Below are 20335 nucleotides of genomic sequence, written 5' to 3'. Positions count from 1 at the left end.
GTTCTGAGGGTCCTTTTCTCCTCTTCTCAGATGGTTCCTGGGAATCTGAGGGGTGCTTGTGCTACGCACTGATCACCTCAGAGGACAGAACAGAACCTGTGAGGTGACAGGTTGGAGGAGGGGCAGCTGGCCACAGCTGAACCAGGCAGACACAGCCGTTGGCTGGCTGATGCTCTTCAGTGGAGGGTCCATCTCTCTTCCATACTCCCCATCATATTCCAGCTTTTGACTCTTCTTTGTTCCAGGCCTCATGGGCTTTTTTTTGTGGGTGGTGGGATGACACTGAGAAGCTATGAACTCTGTCCACCTGGCAAGTTGAGATTCTGCCCATCAGCTGATAAAGGATACCCAGCCAGGAAGCAATGCCTGCAGCCACTTGGCACACCTCCCTGTCATCACAGCGAGGAGGCATGCCCACGAAAGGGAGGCCTCTCAGGGGGCCAGGACTAAAACCCAGGATGTCAGCTGGTGTCCATTCCAGCCAAGCAGAAACACCTCAGAGTCTCTAATTCCTCCCCTGCAGCCTTCAGGGGGGAGGCAGGCCTTCAATGACTCCCTGGTGCTTTCCCCTAAGAGTCCCTGCACCATCATGGAAGGCAGAGCCTTCTCCATCCCAAACATCATCATAGTATCTCTCTCTTCCACACCCAGAAGGTGCGAGGCCCAGGTGCTCGTGTGGGAGGAAGGGAGGTACCATGCGGTGGGCATCTGCTCTCTGCCAGAGACCGTGCTGTTCCTTTGCATGTATTATCTCATCATGTTCCACCCCTCAGAGTCCCGGCCAGGGAGGTGTTGTTTTACATGCAGAAGCCAACAGCTCAGATAGTTAAGAAACTTACACGAAGAGTACAAACCTAGCAGTGGAACCTAAACTCAAGCCCGTGGTCATCCACTTTCATCCCGTTCAGCCACAGTATGGCAGAAGCAAGGAGTGCTCTGACCTGGCTCATATGGGACTTTGCACGAACTGGCACTGTGGCTCTGAACCAGCGGGTACACCTTGTTGGGTAACCACAGCCCTGCCACGGTTTCCCAGCACCTGATCTGGTCTCATGGCATCACCAGAATCTCAGCCCGTAGTTAGATCAGAAGCAAGGGGAAGCATAGGCCTGGTAGCAGTGAGATTAGATGGCCCAGGAGGTTCCATCAGCAAAGAGTCCTATCCACACCTTGTCATTTGCACCCTGACCTCCAACTGAAATATAATTGACTAGAAACCGAAGCGTTTCAGGGAGAACACGTCTGATGATTGATATAGTAACTAAAATAAAGTCCTCTGTGACCTCGGTGGGCTAAGGAGGCTGGGCCTTGTTCTGGAACCTCAGGGTCTCTGGTTCATGGGAAAATCTCAGCTGCCTCTCCCACCTCCTGACTCTCCCACTCAGGCCTTGCCCAAGCCAGGCAGGGAGAGCGGACTCCACTAGACTGAATGGAAACTTCTGGTGACCTTTTGGCCCAAGATAACTCTGAAAGGTGTAATTTTGCTTCCCTTTGGCCCAAGAAATGAAGGTCCCTGTTTCTGTATAGTAATAGCAGGAAATTTTTAGTTGGAAAAAATTTAAATCATGGACTAAGACCAGGGAGAGGAAAGGATCCAGCATCTCATCTATCCCTGCTGCCTTGGCCTGCACACCTGGGTGAATCCCAACTTGAGACTTCCCATCAGCCTCTCAGCAAGAGTCTGTGAATCCATGAAGTTCCCAAAATTATTAGGCAGTTCCCTTCACTCATCAGTGAGCTCTCGGTTTATCACCCATCCTTCTGTTCATCCATTTCTCACATCCCATTTGTTTTCTTACCCATTGTTTGTTTGTTCATCCGCTGCCTCTCTCATTCTCCTATTGGTCCTCCTCTCTGTCCAACCATTCCTCCATCTTCCCATATTTTTATCCTCCTGTTTGTCTTTCTATCTATTCAAACATGCATGCCCATTAGCTGTTCTCTATTTCCTTCAGTTTGCCATCCTCCCATCTGTTTATTCACTCCCTGTTCATCCGTCCTTCCATTTCTTTTTCATCTCCTCCATCTACCATCTATGCATTGTTAATCCACTCGTCCAGTGGCCCATCCATCCACCTTCTTTCCACTCTCCCTCCACTCCTTACCTTATCTCTTCTATTTATCCACCCATCCGTGTCTCTAGGCATCTCTTTCAGGAGACTTACCTCTGTTCTCTCTCCCCTCCATCCATTCAGACTTACCAATTAATAAGATTTATGAGTCAAAGCACCTGATTCTTAGACCTTATAATTTCTTATGAGAATTGCCAGATGGAAATAAAGCAATCCCCAGGGTGACAATGAGCACACTACAGTTGAGAGGTGGCTGCTGGGCTGAAAGGAACGCTGGAGACGCTGGGCTGCATTCGGCAGGGGCAAGCGGGGCTGCTCTGCCCCCACTTCCCGGCCCAGCTCTGCTGGGGTTCTGGGGGCTGTGAGTCACCCTGCACCCTGGGCTCATATGCAGCAGTGGTCACTGATCCCTGATCTACCCCAACTGTCCTGCTCGTCCTGCTATAGGGCTGGACTGAGACCTTAGGACCAAGGCAGCCTCCCCTCCATGGAGCCAAGCAAAACCTGTGGCCCAGCCCTCCTCAGACTATCCCTTTGGAGGGGCGTGAGGTCCATGAAGGAGACCCAGCTACTCTAAGGAAACCAGGGCTTAAACCCCAGCCTCCTGGCTCAGGGGTCTCTGCTCTCCACACTTCCCTGCCCTCCTCTTGTGGCCTCTCCCTAATTGCAATAGTGTCTTTGTCCTCGTTCCTTTCCTCAGATTCTGTGGGGACCCCTAAAAATGTCTTTAGCTGGAAGGGAACCCTTAACACCTGCCTGCCATGTTGGTTGGCAAAGCCCCCATGTCATCCAGCACTAATCTCTTCTAATCCCAACCAGCAATCCCATCCAATGATTGGCACCGAAACCTGGGACAGAATTAAACCAGAAGCAGGAAGAAGGTCATTGCCCATGAGGTTTCCTTTGAGTTCTTTTTTGTTTTTAACCAGCATCTCCCTCCCTCATTATACCTTCTGCCCCTCACCACGCCATGCCCACCCACCCTAACTCCTGCGTCAGCCTGGAGTAACATCCTGGCTGGAGCATGGAGCAGAGGGACGCCCTGGGCCCCAGGCTCCCTGCAGGGAGCAGGGCCTAGACTGGGCTGAGAAGCAAGGGCCACAGCCAGGCACTGCCTGGCACCCCCTTCCTGGGCGCCAAGCCTTCCAGCTGAGCTCTCCTTTCTTTGCAGGGAATCTGACTAAGCACATGAAGTCGAAGGCCCACAGCAAAAAGTGCCAAGAGACAGGGGTGCTGGAGGAGCTGGAAGCCGAAGAAGGTAATGGGTCGCGTCTCCAACTCCTTTCCTGGCTGCCCCTCTCTCCTCCTCCTCCTCCTCTTCCTCCTCCTCCTCCGCCGCCGCTGCGGCCCCCTCCTCCTCCTCTTGTTCTTCTTCCTCTTCCTCTTTTCCTCTTCCTTCTACTTCCTCTCTTCGTCCTCCTCTCTCCTTTTCCCACTTTGCCTCCCTCACTCTCTCCTCCCCTTTTCTCTCCTCCTCCCCCACCCTCACCTTCCTCTCCCTCTGCTATCTGACCCCTCCAGTTTTCCCAACAACTAGGAGAGAACTCCAGTAGCCTAGTCCATAAGCAGTTGTTCTGCTAACTCAGAGGCCTGACAGCTCTGGTGGTTCAAATCCACCGGTGATTCAGTGGACGGACACTCTCCTCCCATGTGACTTACAGCCTCAGAAACCCAATGGAGGGCCAGCTCTGAGTGGTTTCTGACTCCATGCCAATGAGTTTTGAGAGGAGAAGATAAACAAAGTTAAAATCGTAGAATGGTCGACCCTACCCTCCATGTTCTTCGGCGTAGCATACTACTACAGAGAATTTAAAGGCTTAGAATGTGCCTGGCCCCCAGTGGGTGCTTAGTGACTGTTTGTTAAAGAAACTAATCTCTAAATAATTGTAGTCAACGCTGAGCACCCAGTGTGCATCAGGCGTGTTCTAAATGCACGTCCTGAGCTCTCTCAACAAAGCCTTACAGTGATTCTGTGAGCACATATTATGATAAGCTTCATTTTACAGAGAGGTTAAGTGATTTGCCCAGCGTCACACAGCTAAAATGTGAAGCTCAACCATCTCCAGAGCCCGCACTCTTTCTTACAAAACAAGGACGGGACCACACGGGTGCCAGGCCATGCGGAGAGCAGGCAGTTGGGGTCAGGTGGGGCCTCCTGACACCAGCAACACTGAAACTACAATCCTCGGGTTAAAGAGGCTGGGACTCAGTAACACACGGAAATAGCCAAGATGACGCAGCTCATCAGAGACAGACCAGGAGCCGGAGTTTGTGCTCTCGTTCTCTCAGCCCTCCTCCTCTCTCATGCACCTGATTTCCAAGACCTGGTCAGGGTTGTGCTCACATGGGCCGGCCTAGCAGGAGGAGGGCAAGTGTGCAGAGCTCCCTGCACGTGCAGAGCCCTCAGTGAGGCGCCTGTGTGTGCCGAGCCCTGACTGGGCCATCCGTGTGTACACACACGCACGTGCACAGAGCCTTCTGTATGTGAAGCCCTCGGTGAGATGCCTGCATATGGACATGTGTTTGCAGAGCCCCCTGGGTGTGCACTTCTGTGTGTGCAGAGCTCACTGTGTGTGCAGAGCCCTTAGTGAAGCATCTGCAAGTGCATAAGCAGGTGTGCAGAGCTGCTGTGTGTGCAGTACCTGCGTGTGTGTGTGTACGTGCGTGCAGAGCACCTTGCACGTGCCGAGTCCTCAGTGGGGCACCTGCGTGTGCATTTTTATGTGTGCAGAGTTCCCCGGGTGTGCAGAGCCCTCGGTGAGGCACCTCCGAGTGCATGCATGTGTGTGCAGAGTCCCCTCAGGCATCACCATGTCTGAGCAGTCAGAGGCTACTGCCCCAACTGCACCCTCATTTCCTGACACCTCCCTCCTCCACCACCGGTGGTACTTCCCTTCTCTACCTTCTTTTCCATTTCAAACCTGAACCTTTCTTTATCAGAGTCTTCTGCCTCTGGGGGCCCATGAAGCCAATGCAAACCCCTCTCCCAAGCAGACTACTGGGCTCCCCGTCCTCCCCCTGCTGCTCCTCCATCACTCAGGGCCCAGCCAGAAGCTCCAAGAGGCAGTCAGGATATGATCCTCACATGTTGATGAGGGATCTGAGTCCAGGACTTCCCACTGGCTCCTGGTCTGTGTTCTCTCTTGCTTGATTGCCAGCTCTTTTGCTTCTGGGCAAGATTAATAGATGGAAACTCGCACAGAGTAGAAGGGTCAAGGCCTTCGACCCCAACCGTCCAGCACACTTGCACATACACAGGGTGGGAATGAGAGGAGAAGAAGAACCCCAGCTCCCTGAAGAGGGTCAGCCCACATACATCTGGACCAAAACCCTCACCCTTTGAACTCACTCCATGAGGGAGAGAGCTTCTGGGGCAGGCAGAGGGCCAGAAAGATGGGGTCAGCAACTGGCAGACTAGGTCCCCAGGGCCTCAGAGCCTTGTTCTCTCTTTTTACCCGTAAGATTAATCTTAAACAATTCTGATTGTGTGCTTATGCTGTACGGTAATGCTCACACTTAAGGTGCCTCTGAGCAATTGGCTCCATAAACCCAGGTACAACCAGTCACCCCAGGCCACCCAGTTCTTGACCTTGCCCTCATCTATTCCCACACTCATACCTACACATGGAGCCTTGAGCCCACCAACCCTTCTAGAGAATTTGAGAGGTTTGGGAAGAGTTTAAGCCAGACCTGTCAGCTTCAGCTCCAGCCATGGCCTCTATCATTTAGAGGCAAATTAAAGTAAATTTTTTACCAGACAAGGGAGAAGAGAAGGGTGAGCCAATGAGTCTGAGGCAATGCTGAGCCTCAGCATCAGGGAGGGCTGAGTGGGGCCCGGGCAGGTGGTGGAAGGGCCACCTGCTGGGGGGCGAGGGGGACACACTCCTCGCACAGCTGGTGGGGCTCAACCAGGTTTTCTGAAATCAGAATTGGGGCTCACAGTGCAGGGCAGAGTGTGTGTGTGTGTGTGTGTGTGTGTGTGTGTGTGTGTGTGTGTGTGTGTTTCTTATTGTTTTTCTCTTTGGGGGATGTATTTGTAGTTTTTGAGAAGATTAGGAGTTAAATCACTCTCCCCGGGGTGAGAGAAATTACTTTTCTAGAACAGAACACAGTGAACCTGGAAACTCTTCCCTGAAAGCTGGGGTGTGGAGTTACACTAGATTTTTTTTTTTTAAAGCTCAGAAGTGGTATATGAGGAGGGCTCACCCTGTCAGATAGGAAAGGCAGCATAGAACCTGCATGGGACCGGGGATTAGGGAGCCAGGTAGTGTCTGGGGACAAGTATTCCAGGCAGAGAGAACAATGGGTGCAGGACCCCTTGTGTGCCTGTCCTGTGGGAAGTGAGGTCTTGGCTGAACACTTGTGTTGGAGACTGGCCAGTAGGGGGCAGAGGTGAAAGCAGGATTACAGGCTTGGATTGTGTGGGTGCAATATGTTCTAGTCTGCAGGGAATTGCACTGCCAATCCAAAATCAAGTCTCTCTGGCTGTCAGAATCCACCAGTGGCTCCTGGAGAGAAAGATAGGCAATCTCCTCCTGGGCTACTTTTAAATCCTTTGAAAACCTGCTGGAAGGTCAACTATGAGTGGGTTCGAACTGGGAAGCAATGAAAGGGAACGTGAGTGGATGCAGATAGGTTTTGGAGGTAAATCCAATAGGTTGCTGACCCTTATATTGAGAGAGAGGGAGTCTTTTTTTTGCGGGGGGGGGGGCGGCTAAAGAGAAGCAACTCCACAGTTTAAGACCTAAGAAATTGGTAAGATGAAGTTGCCTTGCCCTGCATTGGAACACTCAGGGAGGAGAATTACCATTCACATCTGTTAATCGGCGAGGGAAAATATGGGAGGACAGCCTGGAAGGACGGGCTACCTGCCATGGCTGGGACAGCTGCCCTTGACAGTCATTGCGTTGAGCGGCCAGCGCCACCTTGTGGCGGTACCCCAGCGGCATCCACTGCAAGTTACATACCATGTTTTTCCATCCTAACCACAAGTGTGGTTGGCTGGTGGGACAGCTCTATGAGGGCCTTTAGGAATAGGCTACGCAGCCTTCAATATGAATTGAAGCTCACCATCAAGAAAACAAAGATTCTCACCACGGGGCCGTTTGGCAGCATCATGATAGACAGTTAAGTGATTGAGATAGTTAACAGCTTCAGCCTCCTTGGCTGCACAATTAACACTCTTGGTACCAGCAGCCAGAAAATAAAAAGACAAATTGCTCTGGGAAAATCTGCTGTCAAGGACATCTCCAGAGTACTGAAGAGCAATGATGTCAGTCTGGAGACTAAGGTGCACCTTATCCAGGCCATGGTCTTTACAATGACTTGCTATGCATCAGAGAGCTAGATAATGACCAAAGAAGATAGCAGATAAACTGATGCCCTTGAGTTATGGTGCTAGAGAAGAATATTGAATATACCATGGATTGCTAGGAGAACAAACAAGTTCATCCTGGAGAGGGTGAAACCAGACTGCTCATTGGAGGCTAGAATTCTAAAGCTCCATCTGACATCCTTTAGGTATCTTGCAAGGACTGACCAGTCCTTGGAGAGGGACATCAGGCATGGAAGGGTAGAGGGGCACCACAAGAGAGGAAGACCTTGGGTGAGATGGATTGACTCTGTGACTGGGGTACTGGGGATAGATGTGTCAGACACAATGAGGTTATCTCAAGATAGAGCAGGGTTCAGAGCTATTGTACATAGGGTCACTATGAGTCGCAAGCAGCTTGATGGCACATAACACAGATATGGAGGACCTGGTGAGTCATGTGCTAGACAAGAGACCACTGGCTTTTTGTATGACTGACTCTATGAATGCTTCCTGGCCAATAGCGAGCATCTTCAGGAGCCTGTCTTTGCCTGCTGTCAAGAGATTCTGGTCCTGTCTCCTTCACTATTAGCACTAACCCAAATTAGCACTAAACAAAATATTTACAATATGTGACTTTGCTGACCCCTGATATCTCAGAGGTAACTCAAGAAATAACCAAAATGTATTAAGTGTATTATGTGTTAGATTGCCAACTGAGAGATTATTAGTTCAAATCCGCCAGCCATTCCATCACCTGCCGCATTGCCACAGTCACTGTGTCAAACCATCCCATCCAGGGTCTTCCTTTCCTGTGCTGACCCTCTATCCTTCCAAGCATGATGTCCTTCTCCAAAGATTGATTCCCTCCTAGTAGAAGCATGCCCAAGGTATGTGAGATGGTAATGTTCCAATATCCATGCCTCCAAGAAGCAACCAGGTTTCACCCTCTCCAGAACTGTTTGTTCTCTTGGCAGTACATGGTATGTTCTATACTCTCCTCCAGCAACACAACTCAAAGGCATTGCTTCTTTTTTTTTTCTCACCCTTAGTTATTATACAGTTCTCAGATACATAGCAAGCAATTGTGAAGACTGTGGACTGGATTTGATGCACCTTAGTCTCTAGACTGACATCATTGCTCTTTAGCACACTAGAGAGTCCCCTGACAGTAGACTTTCCTAAAGCAACTCGGACTTGGTGACAGAAATGGGGCTAGATATAGAATGATAGAATTTTGTATAATCAATGATAATTCGTTGCAAATACCCTTCTAAAAAAACACAAACAGCGACTATACACTTAGACCTCACCAGATGGACTACATACACAGAAAACAGATTTATTACATATGTGGAAAGAATCACTGGAGAAGCTCAATATCAGTTGTGAAAACTAAGCCAGGTACTGTCTTTGAAACCAGCAGCTCCATGAATGGGTCCTATTACTATTACTCTCCTTTTACAGAGGATGAAGCTGAACAGCGAGGAATAAGTGAATTGGTCAACATCCCTAGCAAGGAAGGATTTAAACCCAGGCCATTGCCCACTTCTCAGTGCACATAGATAATTTTTTAATCGGCAGTGTAAGAATTTACAAATTGTAAACTCTCGTCTGGACTGACCTTGGTAAAGCCCTTTCATAGATCTGTGTCCACCATATGCAAAAGAGGGGTGGGGCTGGTGAGCTCCAGGGAACCTATTCATTCTCCCCAAGGGAAGACTAGCAAGTCAACAAAATGGGAAAGTGGGTTTTATTCCCTGCACACACCCCTCTGGCGGAGAGTACTGAATATCCCACAGACTGCCAAAAGCACAAGCAAGTCTCTCGGAGGAAGTGCAACCAGGGTGCCCCTGAGAGGCAAGGATGGCGAAACTCCATCTCACATACTTGGGGCATGTTGTCAGGAGGGGTCAGTCCTTGGAAAAGGACATCATCCTGGGAAAAGTAGAGAGAGGAAGAGAGGAAGACCCTCAGTGAGAAAGATGGACACAGTAAGAGCCTGTCCAAGACAGTGATGACAGTGCAAGACCGGGCAAGGTTCTGATGTGCTGTCATGGTTGGCTCAACAGCACCTAACAGCCCCCATGGTTAACTGTCCTCCAGACAGCTTGAACTCACAAAGACTCATAAGCCATGAGCAGATGTTGCCAGTTCATTATTTTAGCCAAGCAACAGAATAAATAATGCATGCTGGGAGTGTCTTTCAACCGAGGCAGTCTCCGCTTCCAGCACGGTGTTTGTTGTTCTCACTACTGCTTTTTAGAAACAGAGTGCCAGACCTTTCGTCCTGATTTGCCTTAGTCTAGATGCTTCTGCTGAAACTTGTCTGTGGTGAGTGAACCTGTTGGTATTTGAAATCCTGGTGGCAAAGTTTCCAGCATCACAGCAACACACAAACCACCACCAGAGCACCACACACTGACAGATGCGGGGGCGGGCCCACCAGGTCCCCACTCCCTTCCCGGCTTCATTATCTTTCTGCTCCCAGCTGCCAGAAGCTGCCCCCTCACCCTCTTGACTCTCCTGTCGTCTGTCAGTGCTAGTTCCCCTCTTGGAGTGTTGACACCCATCTGCTGATTGCACTGCCCATCCTCAGTCACGTGGTTTTTGGTGGCATTTTGAGTGATCTGGAAGTCTAACTTCTGGGCTCTCTGGACTCAGGGCAACTTGGCATGGTGAGGCTCGGATGCCTGGCTGTACCTTGGTCAGTGCATCTGTCCCGCACTCTGTGTCAGGAGGACCTGGTCACACCAGCTTTCTCAGTTGGGAGTGAGGGCAGTAATGGCATCTCAGAGTGAAGTAGGAAAGTGGGCTGACAGGCCCGTTAGCGCACCCGTCACCTGCCCACAGCCTGGAGGGCGGGGAGCACACAGCAATCCAGCCTGGAAATTAGGCTAAAAGTTAGCGGAACTCTCCCAGTCCTCCAGATTGATACTCATTTTAGAGATGCCCAAGCTCGTTATTGGTGGCCTGGCTGGTTGGGGCAGAGTCACGAGAAGGCCGATTAAGAAGTGAGCATTTCAGAGCCTGCTCCCTTTGCAGAGAGCGGCTGGGAGTCCCCAAGGGCAGCAGATCTCTGGACTAGAGTGCTGCAGGGACAGGGGCCCAATGCCAGCAGAGAGCCACAGAGACCAAGGGTCTGCCAGCAGTCAGAGGCCCTTATGTCAGAAAGCATGGCCTAGCCACTGTAACACGTGTATGCTTTGCCTGACTGGCTCTGTGCTCCAGGGCCAGCAGCTTGGCTGCCCTGTCTCAGAATACTCCACTCTATCATTCAAATAATGATCATCACTATTTGAGCTCTTGCTATATGCTGGGCCTGCATTGACTCCCCCGAGCAAACCTTGGGAGACAAGACCCTCACAGCATTCATCTCCCAAAGAAGGAAACTGAGGCACAGCCAGCTGGCATGACATACCCATGATGGGGCCAGCACTGACTGCTAGTCAAAACCAACCCCCAGCAGTTTTATTCACTGTACTAGGGCAAGTTATATACTCTTTGTATCTCATAGCAATCTCAGAGGACTGCTTGAGAACTAACTGCACATAGACAGGAATCCCTGAGGACCGATTTGACTGCTGGTAAACATAGAATAGTAGTTGTTCTTGCCATTGAGTTAGTTCTGACTGGTGGTGAATCCATGTGTGTGCAGAGTAAAACTCTGTAGGGTTTGTTCCAGAACTTCTCCGAAGGCCCTGGGCCTGTCTTTGTATACTGTTAAGTGTCCTCGATCCCACTCTAACTCACAGCCACCCTGTGAACAAGATTACAACCCCGCTGTATCCTGCGACCTCCTCAGTCTCTGCCATGCCCAAACTCATTGCTGCAGTCACCATGTCAATCCTCCCAGTCCTTCCCAATGACAGTCTTTCTCTTTTGCTGCCCCTCAACTCTTCCAAACATGGTGTCTTTTTCCAAGATCTGGCTCCTCCCACAACATGCCCAACATATGAGATACAAAGTCTCATCATCATCAACCCTCTGGCCACATTTTCCTCAGGACAGATTTGTTTGCCCTTCTGACAGTCCATGGTGTATATTCAATAATCTTCACTAACACTGCAATTCAAAGGCATCTGTTCTTCTTTGGTCTTCCTTATTCATTGTCCAACTTTTACAAGAATAATAAGTCACTGAAAGCACCAGGGCTTGAGCCAGGTGCCCCTTAGCCTTTAAACTGGTCCTTGCTCTTAGAGTCAGTGCGTTCTACTAAATTGCTTGTTGTCATGGTGGTTCCACCCTGACCCTCCCCACCTCCTGTGGGTTCTCAGAGACAGTAAATTTGTATGGGAGGAGACTCCCTATTTTCTGCATGAAGCTACTGGTGGATTGGAACCTGAACCTTTGGGTAGACAGCACCGCTCCTTATCACTGAGCTGTGAGTGCTTTCTACCAAATCTTAGTGGTATGCAATACTATTATTATTTACACCATAGTTCTTTATCTACTATGGCTACCTGCCCAGTTTGCATATGAGGAAACTGAGAGGCACATCTGAGGGTTTGAGGTGATCCTAGGGCCCAACAGTGACCCATTTCGCTTGTATGTGCCCCTCAGGAACCAGTGACGACCCATTCCAGGACTCGGAAGGGCGAGAGGGCTCGGAGGCGGTGGAGGAGCACCAGTTTTCAGACCTGGACGACTCAGACTCAGACTCAGACCTGGATGAAGACGAGGACGAGGATGAGGAGGAAAGCCAGGACGAACCGTCTGCACCGTCCTCTGAGGCGGCCCCGCCTGGCACTCCCGCCACGCTGCAGGCAGACTCCTCTCCGGGGCAGGGCCGGAGGCCCCCAGATGTCCCCTCCAGCGGCCAGGCTGCACCGGGCAGCTCGGTCTTGGAAGCTGAGCGCTCGGCGGCAGGCGCAGCCCCCACGTCCAGCCAGAGCATCCTGTGCCTCCCCTGGCTGGGACCGGCCACCCCTGGCCCCGTGGAGAGGGGGGCAGGCTGGGCCCAGAGCTCCGAGGTTGTGCTGCCGAGAAGGCCGTGGTCTCCGAGCAGAGAAGCGGGCAGCCGCCCACCACTAGTTCGCAAACACTCACTCACCAAAACCGACTCGTCTCCCCAGCGATACTCACCGGCCCGCGAACCACAGGCCTCAGCCCCCAGCCCGCCTGGCCCCCACATCGGCCCCGGGAGGGACACAAGCCCTCTCCCTTGTGGATCCCCAAGACTTGAGCTGTCTCCACTCAGCCCCAACCCCCTGCGAAGAGACCTGACCCCTCGAGTGCACCGGCCCCCTGAACTTGAGGGCTCCGCAGACCCAGGCCCTTCCAGACACTCGCCCACCAGGAGATGGTCACCGAGTCAGGCCGAGTCACCGCCCTGGCCAGCGCTGTCAGGGAAGCGGGCCTCGGGCAGCCCCTCGGCCGAGCACAGCCCAGGTTTGGGGCTGGCCCCGCGGGCTCTCTCCGCGCCCGCGCCTCTACCTCACAAGCTTCTCAGCAGAAGCCCTGAGACTGGCATCTCCTCCTGGGTGAGTTCCGGCCCCCGCAGCAGCTGGGCCACCTCCCTGTGGGTGGGGGACTGCATGCTCACTGCCCTCCCCATAGCTGGGCCACTCCATGAGCTGATACACTGCACCCTGCGGAGTCAGGACTCAGCCAAACTGCCTTTCCCCGCCCTCCTGCACCACCCTGGGACTTGCAAGACTTTCCTATGACAGGGTGCACTCTACTACTTTTCTATTTCTTGTTTTGGTGGAAAATGTTTGAGCTATCCTTCTCTGAAAGGTCTCTGCCTTCCACAGGGTCTGGCTTGTGCAGGCTTTACAGTAGTAATTTCACAAATATGTATTTACTATCTGGTGCATCCAGCACCATGCTGGGTACATTACATGATTTAATTCAACCTCTGATACATCCGACTGGACTCTAGAATCTGGCAGCTGGAATCAAACACAGGTCCTCTGACATACAAGTGACGTGGCCTTAAATGGGGAAGCAGGAATGTTAATAGTTGTACAAATGCCCACGCCACCCTGTTAGTTCTTTGACCAAAGGTCAGATGGAAGAACTTAACCAAATGCTTCACTACCTCCAGCATCACTGTCCCCAACACCCTCAGACACCACAGCCACCATCACCCTGTCACACCGTGTCTGTCACCATTGCCAGCATTGTGTTGACCATTACCTTTCAACACCCTATTATTGCCAAGCCCATCAGTGTGACCCAAGTTGTCACCTCACCAGTACTGTCACCATCCAGTGTACCTGCCACCACTAACACCATCCAGCACCAATACTGTGACCATCCAACACCATCACTGTCACCACGCCAGCACTGGCATTATTCCCAACACCCTCACGGCCAAGCCACCTTGACCTCCTAGCTCCTAACTCAACACAGTCATTTTCTCTGATGGCATCAACACCATCACTCAGAGACTCAAGTTCCTGCAACAGTGCTGGTTTCTCAGTCTTTCCTCAGTTTGTGGGTTGTTTTGGGGGTTTTGTTTTTTGGGGTGGTTTCTTTGTTTGTTTTTCATTTTGAAGGAATGTTCAAATTTCTGGCAGCATAAGATCAAGAACTTTAAGTGGGAATTTCTATCCAAGGTGAAGTTGAGTCAAGACCATTTAGAACTGGAGAGGCAGCCTATGGCTGACAGCAGGGCATCCCCCAGTGTACCCTATCCTCTAAAGACAGGCATGGAGGCTGCTGAGATGGAGTGGGCTCCTGGTCTCCCTGAGCTGGTTGTCATCTTTGCCAGCCTGGACAGCCAGGCACAGAGCAGACCAGGGACAAAGCACTGGGACTCTGGTTCAGGCCCCAGCCCAGGCAGGACTTACTGTCACCTGTGGCACATCCCTCCCATCTCTAGGCCTTAGGTTCTGCATGTGGCCAGCATGGACCCCTCTCCTGACTGTGTCTTGTTTTCTCACCCCAGCAGAAGGCCAAGTCCCGAAGTCCCTCCTGCTCACCTGGGCCTGCTCCTCCTCTCTCCTCCTGGCCTTTCTCCACCCCTCATGATCTCCACAGCCACATCCCCACACGGACAGAGAACATCTTCAGTCACCTCCCCCTGCACTCCCAGCACCTGGCCCGTGCCCCGTGCCCCTTGATCCCCATCGGTGGGATCCAGATGGTGCAGGCCCGGCCAGGAGTCCACCCTACCCTGCTGCCAGGGCCTGCCAGGGCCTGGGTCAGTGGCTTCTCTGGGGGTGGCAGCGACCTGACAGGTGCCCGGGAGGCCCAGGAGCGGGCCCGCTGGAGTCCCACTGAGAGCTCATCGGCCTCTGTGTCCCCTGTGGCCAAGGTCTCCAAGTTCACACTCTCTTCGGAGCTGGAGGGCAAGGATTACCCCAAGGAGCAGGAGAGGACGAGTGGGGGCCTGGGCAGACCTCCTGACTGGGAGCCCCCAGTGCCCACGCCCACAGACAGCCCCTGCACCCTGCCAGAGGCCTTGTCCAGACCACCGCAGGGCCACCGGGCAGAGCAGACCTGGAGCCCCCACTTGGAGTCATCTCGCACTTTCGCCAACCTCAGGACCTCGGCCACCCCGCCGCTGGACCGCAGCAGCTCCATGGGCTGCCTGGCAGAGGCCTCCACGCGCTGCCCAGCTCGGAGGAGGAACCTTTCTGGGGAGCCTAGGACCGCTCAGGGCTCCCCCGGGGCAGTACGAGGGACACCTCCAGGCCAGCCCAAGGACCAGGGCAGCCCCAGCACTTAGTCCCTCTCCACAGCTTCAGCATCTGGCTTCCGGTTCGGCAACAGACGTTTCCAGCCAACTTCCTCAAATCGTCTCGCGCTTATGAGCCCCTTTTCCAGTCTGTCTATCTGTCCAAGCAGCTTCTGCTCAGACCCCCACCTGTTTTCTCTTTCATGTATGCAGTTACCTGTGCCTTTTTCTATACCTTTTGTTGCTTGAAAAGATACATAACACAAATACATAAAACACCCCAATAGGAGTCAGCGGCTGTGAATATCTTGTGCTTTTGAGGAAAGGCTCCACCTGTACCCTCTGCTACTGTGGTCGGCAGCCCCCATCCCAAGGCCTGGCCAAGCCACAGTCATGTGCTGAGGGGAAGGGGATGCGCTGAGAGAGAGAAAGAAAGAAACTTTAAAATATATATATATACCTAAATGTAAAAGTCAACGCTCCTATGTACAGAAGTTTATGGTTCCTATTTATTGCCGCTTTAGCCCAGTTAGGGGCAGCCCCTCTCTGTCAACAGCAAGGCCAGTGGCTCAAGGTAGAAGGACCTAGACACAGGCCCTCACCTGAACCCCACAGGCAGACCCAGAAATATGGTCTTTTCTTCTTCTTCTTCTTCTTCTTCTTCTTCACTCTCTTGTTTCTAAGAAAGGGAAAATATGTTAACTTTTCTTAGGATTTAAATGAAAAAGTTTTAATTATATGTATAGGAGCAGGTGGAAAGTAGGTGCTGGTTACTCTAGGGATTCCAGAAGCCCCCTTGGATCTGTCAGTTGACCATGAACTGCCCCCCTCCCCTGAGCTGCCCCCCTCCCCTAAGCTGCCCCCCTCCCCTAAGCTGGCCCCTCCCCTAAGCTGGCCCCTCCCCTGAGCTGCCCCTAGATGTGCCTCCTCCCCACCCCCTGGGGCTGCAGCAGTAGCCCCAAGCACCCACTTCCCAAGCGTCTGCCCTGGGCCTGCTCCCTGGCCTTGACTGTCTTCAGAAAGTACTCCCAATGCTGACAGGGCGGCGCCCGCCCCCTAGAGGCCTGGCTGGTGTGTGTCACCTTTCAGCCCCTGAGTCTTGTTTTCTATTAGCTCATGGGTCCCTGTTTTCTTCATGTTGGGGTACTGCTTTTTCCAGGGACATGTTTGAACCCCTTTGTAGCAGAACTAGTCTCTCCTTCCATCCATCACCCTATACTATCAGGTTCCACTTCCTCCAAGGAATTGCCCCAACCTTAACTGGGGTGAACTGTGTGGGCATCTTGATTGGCTTAAACTTTTTAAAGAAATATCTATATAATATCTATTGGTCTTGTATTTTAGGCATTCTATTATATATACATATACTGTGTGGACATATCTATAAAAGAACTAGAGAGGATACTTTCCTACTCTCTTCAGACTCTCCTGACTCGGAAGATCATTTCCAGTGTCATTTGTATTCTTCTTCAAAGTAAACAGTCCAGAACCAGCCCCTCTTTTCTTGTCCTCACTTTCAAGAAACTATCTTGCATTTCCTAGGGCAAATTCTACTTTACCAAAAAGAAAGAGTAGAACCAAAACTTAGAATCCAAGTTGAAATATAGAACTCAGACTCTGGCCTATTGCCTGCTCTGGGGGAGGTGGGGGTTTTGACACTTGCAGAAATGTTGTTTATTTGTTTGTTTGTTTCTGCAGAGGGAGAGACATGCAAATCCAGGGACTATACCTGTGGCCACTTCAGCCTATGCTCCTGCCACCTTACTAAACAGGAACCTCCCCTTACAGCCCAGGTCAGATCCCCAGGCAGGCCCTCCAAGGGCCCCTGAGCAGGTTACATGGTTTAAATAGGTCACACTGAGAAGGAAGGGTCGAATCACATCCCTAGCTCCGTATGTGTGCCCATATCCCCTCTTCCTCTGGTCAGACCTGTCCCTGCTCAGCTCCATCTGACAGACAGACCAATCACAGGCCCCAACTCCAGCCAAACCACCTTGTTCACTCTCCTCTGGCCTTGCTCAGAGCTAAGACGGGAGACAAAAGGGAACAGTCTCTCTAGGCACAGAAAACTGGGGGATCTGCTGTTGCCCTGTGTGTAGGAATAGTTAGCAGTAGCTTGGGTTGCTCGACTCTGGAGTCCACAGCTCTCAAGAAAATAACCTGGCCTTGACCATGCAGGACAACTGTTGCCTGCTTGGGCCTGGCCAGAAGTGACGCTGTCACAGCACAGGTTAGACCCTGGTCCTCTTGTTTTGCCGACCAAATCCACAGAGAATTAGAGTCCCAGAGCTGAGGGCTTTGCTTTACTCAGGTCTGAAACCATCCTGAGCAAGATCTTCAGTGGCGCTGGTGAGTGGCCTGGGGTGTCTGCACGCCTTATATCCCCAGCTCTCCTAGTTGTCATTGACCCTGTACTCAAGCAACCCACTCACTGAAGGTGTCCTTGTCTCCTAATAGACAGCACGGCCAGCAGAGGAGAGCCCCACAGGCTTCCAGGGGCATCAGGCACAGCCACGAGATGCAGCAGGGACCAGGAGTCACCAGAGATGCTGATGTACAAACAGAATCCAGCCCAAGGGCTGCTGCCCCACACAGGTGCCCAGAGGAAGAGCCACCTTGGGGCGTATGTCACAGAGCCACGGGGTATATGACACACAGCATAGCTTTCTCCCCTCTGCCAGATTCTGAGGCCAGTGTTCCAAGCCCATGCTCACATCTCTGTCCTTTAGTAAAAGGTCCATGCCCTGTCCCTGGATACCTCGGCCACTTCTACATTTCCCGTTCACCAATGATACTCTCGTCCCCACCAACAGCAGAGGCACAGCAGGGCTAAATTGCTGGCAGACAGTAGAAGGGTGCAGGGGCACCAGATGGCCATTCTTGGGTGCAGACCAGCTCTGCCCTTTGGGTACTGGGAGCAAGGAGGAACCAACAAGTCTTGCCTTCTGTTGGAAACTCTGAGCTACTTGCCCCCAGGCTCACTTTCCAGGGTGACCCCTTCACTCTTGGGAAATTCAGGGCCATTCTGAGTACTGAAGTCATCCCTCCCTAAGGGCACTATCCCTTGTGTCTGCCCCTTCCAGCCTTCCTGTAGCTGACACTGACCAGCCAGGATCCAGGGCCAGAAGTCTCTCTGTCTCCTTTCAGTAGAAGAAGTCTGAAAGAATTTACACCCAAATTCTTCTAGTCCTTGCTCCATTCCCATCCAATTCTTCTTGAATAGAAGCCAGCAATCGATCTGAGCTGAATTTCTCTCTAGTTCTTTCTTCAGGCAAATCCTTCTTTGAGCAAATGTCTTGGCTGAACAGCCACAGGGACAACCTTGCAGTACTGACCAGGAGGGGGGAGTTTCCAAAAACCTGTTCCACAAACTCTGCTTCTGTATTGCAAATCCAGCCTTCTGCTTTCTATGAGGAAACTGCTTCGGCACTTGTGATCACTTTACTAAATCTAATGTAAAAAAAAAAAAAAGATGTGTAGGCAAATGTAAGATACATGCTCTCTGTAAGATAAATATTTGCCTTTTTTAAAAAGGTGTATGCATTCTGTATGTGAAAATTGTCTGTAGAGAGAGTTTCTATGTTCTTAAATGGCAATACATTCCAAAAACCGTACTGTAGATAATGTACAGCAGCCACACTGGGATGGGGTAGTTTTGCCTGTAATTTTATTTAAACTCCAGTTTCTACACTTGCATCTTGCAATGTCGGTATAGTATATATCAGTGCAAAAAAAAAGAAAGAAAGAAAAAGAAAAATAATCCACGCAGGTCTAAAGCACAGAGTCTGATGTACTAAAGGAAACAAATGCTCAGTATTGATGTGTGTGACCTTTGTTGTAAATTACATCTGTACTGTGAATGAGAAGTTTTTACAAGTATAATAATTGCCTTTATTACAGCTCAGGCTGGGTGTTCAGCCTGAGGATATTTTTTAAAAAAAGCAGCACGTTGGAATAAATTTTAAAATCCCAACACAGCTCTACTTGCCTGACTCCTGGTTCTTCTTTAAAGTTATAAAATGTCAGATTGGAGGAACACTTGGCCCTGGGAAGGAGGAGGGCAGGAGGAGTGGCTGGGCCATCACCCCCCCCCACACGCCCCCAGCCCCTGTTCAGCTCTCTCTAATGACCCCTCAGTCTTCAGCCTGGTGAGGAAGCACTGTCTGGTTTAGGGTGGGTCTTGAGTTTAGATGTGGCCACTGTTCCTTGCAGACTGTGTAAACTTGGGCAAGCCACTGAGTCTTTCTGTGCGTTCATTTCCTAATCTGTAGAAACTCATTCATTACATTGAGTCAGAACTGATGTATAGTTGACTCTTAGTTGGAAGCTGTAAATCACAAAGAAGGAGAATGCACATCTTTCCTCCTTAAAGCTGTTGGTGGATTCAAACTGACAATTAGGCACACTCCTGGTTTAGCAGTGCTATGCCCTACCAACTACATCACCAAAGCTCCCCAGAACCCTTGGTTAAGAGAGTGCTGAAGAGCAATAATGTCAGTCTAGAGACTAAGCTGCACCCGATCCAGGCCATGGTCTTTGCAGTTACTTGCTATACATCAGAAAGCTGGACAATGACTAAGGATGGCAGAAGAATAATCAATGCTTTTGGGTTGTGGTTCTGGAGAAGAGTGTTGAACATACCATGGACTGCCAAGAGAACAAACAGGTCTGTCCTGTAGGAGATACAACCAAGTTGCTCCTTAGAGGCAAAGATTTTGAAGCTCCATCTCACATACTTTGTGCATGTTGCCAGGAGGGACCAGTCCCTGGAGAAGACACCATGCTTGGTAGAGTGGAGAGACAGCACAGGAGTGGAAGACCCCAGATGAGATGGATTGACACAGTAAGTGGAGTAATGAGGGTAGATGGTTGGAAATAGTGAGATTGGCTCCGTAGAGGGTGGGGTTCAGGGCTTTTTTATATATAGGGTCACTATGAGTCATAGGCAACTCGACAGCACATAACAGTAATAACAACAACATAACAGTTACTGTGAGGATTAAATAATGTAGTATATGCTATTGTTTCATACCATCGAGTTGACTCGGACTCACCGTAACTCTGTGGACTACAGATGGAAGCTTTACCCACCCTCGGGATCTCCATCATGTTCAAGTCTATTGCTGCCGTTGCTGTGTCAACTCATCTTGTTGAGGGACTTGCGAACTCTGGCTCACCCTCTACTTTTCCAAGCGTGATCTCTTTTTCCAAGGACTGGCTCCTCTTGACCACATGCCCATTTCACCATCCTTGTCTCTGACGAGCACTCTGGCTGCACCTAGTTGTTGTTAGCTGTCCTGGGGTTCACTCCTGGCCACCCCATGC

At 51.1% G+C, this 20335-nt stretch overlaps 1 protein-coding gene across 1 annotated transcript in view; it reads left to right on the top strand.

Moving 5' to 3' along the window:
• HIVEP3 (human immunodeficiency virus type I enhancer binding protein 3) overlaps positions 1-15061 on the top strand; it is a 63811-nt gene extending 48750 nt beyond the window's left edge. Inside the window, exons 4-6 of the mRNA XM_006886602.1 lie at positions 3244-3330; positions 11947-12866; positions 14279-15061. Coding sequence (XP_006886664.1) covers positions 3244-3330; positions 11947-12866; positions 14279-15061 — 1790 coding nt within the window. The remainder of the gene's footprint in view (positions 1-3243; positions 3331-11946; positions 12867-14278) is intronic.
• Positions 15062-20335: the final 5274 nt, after the last annotated feature.

The sequence above is a fragment of the Elephantulus edwardii genome, unplaced genomic scaffold, assembly GCF_000299155.1.
Source record: "Elephantulus edwardii isolate Elephantulus edwardi_28Jun2011 unplaced genomic scaffold, EleEdw1.0 scaffold00049, whole genome shotgun sequence".
Lineage (NCBI taxonomy): Eukaryota > Metazoa > Chordata > Mammalia > Macroscelidea > Macroscelididae > Elephantulus > Elephantulus edwardii.
The sequence above is the reverse complement of the archived record's forward strand: the minus strand, read 5'-3'. Positions and strand labels throughout refer to the sequence as shown.